General features: G+C 39.2%; 1 protein-coding gene across 3 annotated transcripts; it reads right to left on the bottom strand.

Moving 5' to 3' along the window:
• Positions 1–280: 280 nt before the first annotated feature.
• On the bottom strand, positions 281–4,372 carry GPR85 (G protein-coupled receptor 85). Of its 3 annotated transcripts, none has more exons than XM_029955844.1 (3): positions 4,294–4,349; positions 4,015–4,132; positions 281–2,903 (listed from the first exon to the last, which is right to left on the bottom strand). In XM_029955844.1, exon 3 carries the CDS (start codon positions 2,731–2,733, stop codon positions 1,621–1,623), a length of 1,113 nt encoding a protein of 370 aa, XP_029811704.1. In that variant the 5' UTR covers positions 2,734–2,903; positions 4,015–4,132; positions 4,294–4,349; the 3' UTR covers positions 281–1,620. The 3 variants fall into 3 exon arrangements, with proteins under 3 accessions (XP_029811704.1, XP_029811707.1, XP_029811712.1); XM_029955847.1 differs by having other exon boundaries at positions 4,015–4,129; XM_029955852.1 differs by lacking the exon at positions 4,015–4,132 and having other exon boundaries at positions 4,294–4,372.
• Positions 4,373–7,174: the final 2,802 nt, after the last annotated feature.

Here is a 7,174-nt window from a genome sequence, read left to right as displayed (position 1 = left end):
AGCAGGTATATATCTCTAAATATTACTGCTTTATAAGAATAGAGGGGTAATTATGACAAACTATCAAATAATGCTTTTGTAGATAATATTATTTGTCAGTTTATCAGCTTTATGCTCCCTATCATTCATGCACTTCCAGTTCCAAAATATAGCTACAAAAAGCAAAAAGCAAAACCATAATAAAGCTAGCTTTCCTAGTTTGTGCTTGCCTCCTGGGTCAAAAGAAATTAATTGCCAAAAATGTAAAATTTATTCCAAGGAAAGTAACAGGCTACACGGGTAAATTTTGGCAAATGCAACTTTATATTGAAATTCACACATCTGTATCTTAAAGAATGAGACTCACAGACTCTAATGTATTTCTAAAATACCAGAAATCATATTATAAGCTTTCACAAGTTAAAACTGAAATAATTTAAACGACCAATACACTGAATGTGCAGAAAGTATAAACAAGACTGTGCCTTCAGTAGAATAAATGCTTCACAAATTGTGCAGGATGTCATACTAAGGCTGTGGTCTCCCCTTGACAGCTGACTTAAAATATAAACATACATCAACTGCCTGCTTCCTAGAACACACTAGAATGGGTAGCACACCTCAGAAGAAAATCTCGTTATCCCAGTGATGTGCACCTTAATTTTCAGACCATGTGAGGAAAAGGAAAAAGAGTATTAAATGATCGTCCATGCACTTCCAGATGCATGACCATGACCAGTTACTAATTTGATTTCCCTTGACTATTTGCTCCAATGCTAAATAAGATGAAAGATACTAGATAACCCTTTAAGGCAACATGTGTTTATTCTGCATTATTAGAACTGCTCAATTGTGACCAGCTGGTACCATTTAATGTTGCCTCCCAGACCAGTATCTAGCATTTGTAAAATATAAATGAATTGGAAAAACTTTATACCAAATCAACCAAAACCACATAATACAATTCAATGCTAGCAATTTCACTAGTAGGTAAGGAAAGTGGTATTTAGAAATAGTAATGTATTAATACAAAAAAAAGAAGTAAACTCTAATTGGAACCAATATACTGCTTTGGAATGCTCCCCGAAACTTACAAGGCGAATTTTTAAAAGTGTGATAATCCAATAATTCATGGCACGTCTTTAGTGGAATACAGTACTTAAAGTCCCCAAATATTTTAGTCTTTGCAAAACAATAATAGTATGAAATGTTTTAAAGTCTTCAAACTTCTAAAATTAGTTTTTATCAACACATTTACCTCATGTCAACTTAATTTATTAAGATGTCCAATGCTAATTGTTTTTTTGATGTTTTTTTTTCATAAGTAGTGATATACACAGCATTTAGCACTGATACTTAGCACCTGCTACTTTCATTATCTAGTTTTCAACCACATAAAGAAACTTAGGGCAGTGGTTCAGTCCTTTCTTAATTACAAACCTTCGCCGGCAATCAGCAGGATCACTCTGAGATTTAAAATAGGATTATAGGTGAACTATTGCAAAGACTGCAGAATGTTGCCCAAATCCTTATCATCGCTGATCCCCTTCTTGATTTTCTTCTCAAGATATGGCTACAGGCCACAATTGCTTAGCAGAGAAGGTTAGTGTTTCACAAGGCTAAAGATTTCCAGATGCTCCTTCATATAACACAGTAAGGTTCCCTTGGTAACCTGGATTTTCTGCAGTAAAGAAGGGTTGTGCTGAAACAGCGCCTCAGCTCCCTGTTGGAGAAAATGCAGACAAAAGGATTGATTCCTGCTTGGGCAAAACTCATCCAGACAGCGGCTGTTAGAAATCCCCCTGGTACTACAGGCCCTCTTGCAAAAACTCTCCAATAACAGGCCACCAGGTACGGGCCCCACAAGGTTAGGAAGAGAAAAGTCATTATATAGAACATTCTGCTGATTCTTTTCTCCATTTTGAACTCATCTAAGACCAAGAGCCTTCTTCTGCCTGTGGTGTTTGCATTTTGCCTGATGCCCAGCAGGGTGGGTGGTGTGGGACCCCTTCCAAATCCTGCTAGCCAATTGGCAGCTGCCTGGCCACTGGCTCCAGGGCCATGAAAAGTCCAGTTCTGGCTGACTGCTGCTACAAACTGGACTGGCTTCATTTTCCTTCGGTCGTGGACAAAAAATATCAGCTTGAGGTAGACAAGCTGTGTGGCTAGGAGGATGAGAGCAAGGAGCAGCATAAATCCTAAGGAATCATTAGCCCTGAAGGAGCGGTGTTGGAAGGTACATTGATCTTCCTCCCTAATGAATGAGTAAGTGCCCACATCTAAAACTGGGGGGAATGCCATGGCCACAGACAGAGTCCACACCATGCAGATCACAGCCAGACACGTCCAAAAGGTCAGCCTCTTTGTATAGAAGCGGTGATGGGCGATAGCTAAGTATCTGGTGACGCTGATGCAGAAGAGCATGAAAGCAGTGTGGAAACAGGACAAAACCCCCAGAAAGGCAATCACTTTGCAAGTCAGAGTTCCATAAGTCCAGGTAGAGCCATTTTTGACAGAGTTGAATACAAATGGGAAACAAATTGCAGATCTGAGGATATCTGAACAGCAAAGATCCAACAGGAAGTAGTAAGGTGCTCTATGCAAGGTCTTATCTTTCACTAGCAAAATGGAGATCAGAAGGTTGCCCACCACGCTGACTCCTATTATGAAACCCAAGGAAGTCAGTTTCAGAAAGGCTGTTAGAGGAGAGAGATTTTGCAAAATGTTGTCGGCTGCATGGCTATAGTTCGCCATAGATGGATGGAGGATAAAGATACAGCCTCAGTCAAGTTTCATGATCTAGATATATGAACAAGGAAAAGATAGATCCATACATTTTACTGAAAATGTAATCCACAAAGAGAACTGATGCGATCTGCAGTCATGCTTCCTCTTTTCTTCCATTTGATTTGCCATCAGAATATCTGGAAAAAAAATGAGCTATCAGTTCTTAAGTTAACAAGTAATGATTTCAGGCAGTGCTAACATAAAGCTGCTCATTTGTAGGGAAGCAAATAAAGTTTTAATTTTGAATAATATTATTTGCTTTAGTATTTTTGCTTGAGATTTCAGAGAATTGGCTTGTTTAGTTTTCTGAACTAGATGAATTTTAAAATGTCCCCATTTTGGAGAACATAAATTTGATTGGGTACCTTTAGGACTGAAGGAATAAAATATTCCACAATCATAAAATATGCCAGTCCAGGAATTAATCACTAATGTTACAATGGAATCTACAAGATTGCTGCTAGGAGACAGAGATGAGAATACCTACATTTATTTCAGTTCTGTTAGTATCTGTCAGTGTTTTACAGGCTTTTCTGCTGATATGGATCCAAAGAGCCCTTGCAAAATATGTCTTTTAACTCAAGTGCCACTATTCATGCAGCAAATTGTAAGAAGAGTATTTGTTGATTCATCTTAAAGCATAATTTCAACATTAGACTTCAAAATTAATAGCAACTTATCCAGGATTTGATGTGACTTAATCTTTTGTCTTTTCCTCCCCACCCTACCCCCCCATTTCTGGTAAATCTTTTCTCTCTTAAACCCACATGATTATTAAAAATGGTTAATGTAAATATTGGCCAGGGAAACACACCCAGAGGAATAATGCACTTCCATTTGTAAACCTTGGCTGCCTGGATTTAAATGAATTTAACATGAACCTGTATTTCTTAGGCAATTAAGAAGCCTTTCCTAATTACACTGATAATCTTTGTTGCAAATCGCAAGTGGCTGCATTTTCAGACAAAATGCACATTGTCTCCTAGGTGCCTAAGAGCCACACCAGGAAAATCGGCTTCCTCTGTTATTCCCACGAAGCATGTTTCCTTTGCCACTTCTCCCTAGCCCGGAATATGCTGATGGAAGCCCAGGCAAAACTGCGTTCGATGATTTTAATTTCCCCACCGGTACATCCCCGGGTAAATACCGATCACATCATGCAACATTACGAAACCTGAAATCCGCCACCCCTGGATTTATAATGTGGGGTGGAGGAGGGGGAGGGGGAGAGAGACATGCATTACATACGCGAAGATGGGGAGAGAGATTGCTTCTGTGCTGCAAGGGAACTGTTCCCGGTGATTCGCAGTCTGATATTCCTCAGTCTTGCAACGCTTTCCAGAAATGGAGCTCTCAATAAGCCCTACTGAAGATGCATTGTCTGAATGTACTCCCATTATGCAGTTTATTGTCAAAAAAACAAAAAACAAAAAACCTCAGGGAGGGCTCAGTGCCTGTGAACCTGCAGTTTCATCAACACTGTGCGTCCCCCTCCCCCCAAACTTAACCGAGAGTATATCCTCCTACCTGTTGGTGTTGGATATCCCGACAGACTATAGCTTCTTCTTTCTATAAATTGCTGATTTTTTTTTTGCCTTAGTGCCTTGACTGAGCATCCAGGCAGGGCTCGGCGGCGCCTGCGCGCTGGAGCCTCCTTGAGCTCCAGCCGCGTCCTCCCCTGTCGCAGCGGCACCGTCTCCCCCAGTAACGCAGGGGCCGCGGCGGCGGCGGCGGCGGCGGCGGCGGCGGCGAGGGCGGCGGCAGGGGCTGCTTCAGTCTCTGTGGAACCAACGGGAGCCTCGACCCGTTTCCAGAGCTCGCTCTGTTTATTGGATGTCCTGTCCTGTTGAACTGGTAAAATGAGGCTTTTGTCCCCTTGTGGCTGCTTCTGAACTTTTCCCTCCCCACATTTGAAGTGGGGGCTTGGAAAGGCTTGTGCAGGACCTCAGGCCCACCCTGGTCCCTTAAGGCAGCGCCCGGAGAAGCCACGGTGTCGGGGGCGCTCGCCCCCTCTTCAGTTTCCGGGAACCCTAGCTTTCCCCGAACATTTCCTTCCTTTCTCTTTTAGGGTGGTCCAACGCTTTGGAAGCTTCTTTTAGAATTCCTCTTTAATGATTTCCTCAGCTGACCTTTTGCATTTGCAGGTTAGCTGGGAGAAAAAAAGAAAGAAAGAAAAATTAAATATATATATTTTTAAAAGCGCAGTCAAGAAAAATCTTGTCAATGGGGAAGGAGGGAAGAAAGCAGGTTAGGGGCAGCCCTGTCTTTGTTAGTCATCCTCTATTCTCAAATGCTTGCAAATAATGTGTTAAGTTAAGAGAAGCTAAGTTCAGAGGACAATTGCAAAATGATTTACATGCATTTTACCTTAATGAATACGATGATAGAATCAGGTTTACAAAATTTAAGTGACTATTCCTTGCATTCACTCCACCAAGCAACAGCCTTTCTTTTTCCTTCCTCCAAGTACTGCTGACCAATACATTGGTAATGTCAAAGCAGTTGTGTGTGTGAGTTTCCTTTCCCTCCCCCTTTGCTTTTACAGAAGAAAAATACTAGGAATATAACAAATTCATAAAACTTACACCCATCCAAAAGGTCCGATGATATCACAAGGCACCACATAGCCTGATAACTGAGTGCTTAGGGATGTCTCTGGAATCATGCATTTCCTTATTTTACCATTTCCGAAGAGTTTTGTTGGTGGGGGTGTTATAAGATTTTAAACAACTCCCCACCTTCAAAAAAATGAACAGATATGCTTTCATCAATTCCCAATGTAAAACGTCTGCTTCTCTTCTCACTTGCTTATTGCTTTATAATAATCTGTTAATGAAACAGAAAAAATAAAGACCTTCTCTACAGTAATAATTTGATCTCCAGACAGCAGTAAAATACCTCATTGCTGGGTGGTGAGATTGTGACATTCGGGGGAACTCAAGCCAATCAGCATACAGATAATATGGGTTAATTTACATATTGAATTTCTATTGGACACACTGAGGTAAAGCTTTCTCTGTTTAAAGCTTAAAAATGAATACTTCACTGTCATGGTGTCACAGTCTTTACACAAAGCCCTATGTTGGTAGTACTGAAATGATGTTACATTTTCCTGATTTGTTTGGGGATGTCCTAAACCCATTTAAGAAAAAAAGATAATAATTTATTAAAAAAACAAAAAAGAGTGCATATAAAACACCTAACTTCTGCATTTCCTTAACCTAGAAAAATCAATCCTACAGCAATCCTGGAAGTAACTTGAGGGCATTTCTGTTCAAGTGAAACATTCCACTTTTTTGCAAAACAAGTAAAGTCAGAAGAACACAAAACTATATGATGTTTGCAAATTTTAAGTGAAATGTCAAATTCATATTTGTGAAACTACAAATCAATTCAAATTTGTTCTGTTTTACCTCCCAATTACTCTCAATGTACCTTACAAAGAGTTCTTATTTCCTGAAATTTTACATTTAAAATATCTATAGAATAAGAGATTTTTAAAAAGTTTACTGAAAATTCATTATTGGCCGGATCTTAGGTTATGGATTAGGGAAAAGCTATTTAAAAGTTAATTAAAAGGGCAACTGCGCTGCCAGGCCATGAGGCAATAATTTACTCTGCCAAAAGGTACAGGGCCAAGATCCAAGGGTTTAACTCTCCTCACACTTTAAGATGCGGGTATTGATTCCTTAAAAATAAGAGAGGGAATATGTGTGTATGAAATATTCTTTCATATCTACATCTCAGAGTATTGTATTAGAACTATTATTTTCCTTTGCAATTGAGTGCAGTTACATCCACTAGTTCTTCAGTTTTTCCAGCTGTTAGATGAGAATGTCATTTTCTTGCCTCACAAGGGGGCTCAAGAAATTAATGAGATATTTTCCATTCAGTTCATTAGCTCCACTGGAGAAAACATTGAAGTCTGCATCTTCAATCAATAGGAATTTTTTAAAAATGCATTTAATAGCTGACAAAAATTTCATATCATCTGTAAATTCTCAAATGTAAAGCTGTTGCTTCAAATGGGCCAGATTATAACCTCATTTGATATAGCTAATTTCTTTTTGATATCTAACATCACCAAACCTAGAAAAAAGTATTGTAAGTTTAGGAGTATAAAGGGACAGAACAAACAGTGAAATACTATACACCTGGATTTGAAGATACACCTGGATTTGAAGGAGTCTAAAGGTCTTCAAGTTCTTGGCATATTACATTAACTCTATTGATCAGTGCATTAGGAAGACCAAAATAATTTGCTTAATTTGGTTCTTATAATAAATACACCCAATTTTATTTAAAGCACCAATTATCTTCTTCTCAAAATTAGACAGACACATCAGATTTTTGCCAAGTGATGCACATCTCATGATGGGCAAATATGGTATTTTTGTTCTACACATTG

Source organism: Suricata suricatta, chromosome 2 (genome assembly GCF_006229205.1).
Source record: "Suricata suricatta isolate VVHF042 chromosome 2, meerkat_22Aug2017_6uvM2_HiC, whole genome shotgun sequence".
Taxonomy (NCBI): Eukaryota; Metazoa; Chordata; class Mammalia; order Carnivora; family Herpestidae; genus Suricata; species Suricata suricatta.
The sequence above is the reverse complement of the archived record's forward strand: the minus strand, read 5'-3'. Positions and strand labels throughout refer to the sequence as shown.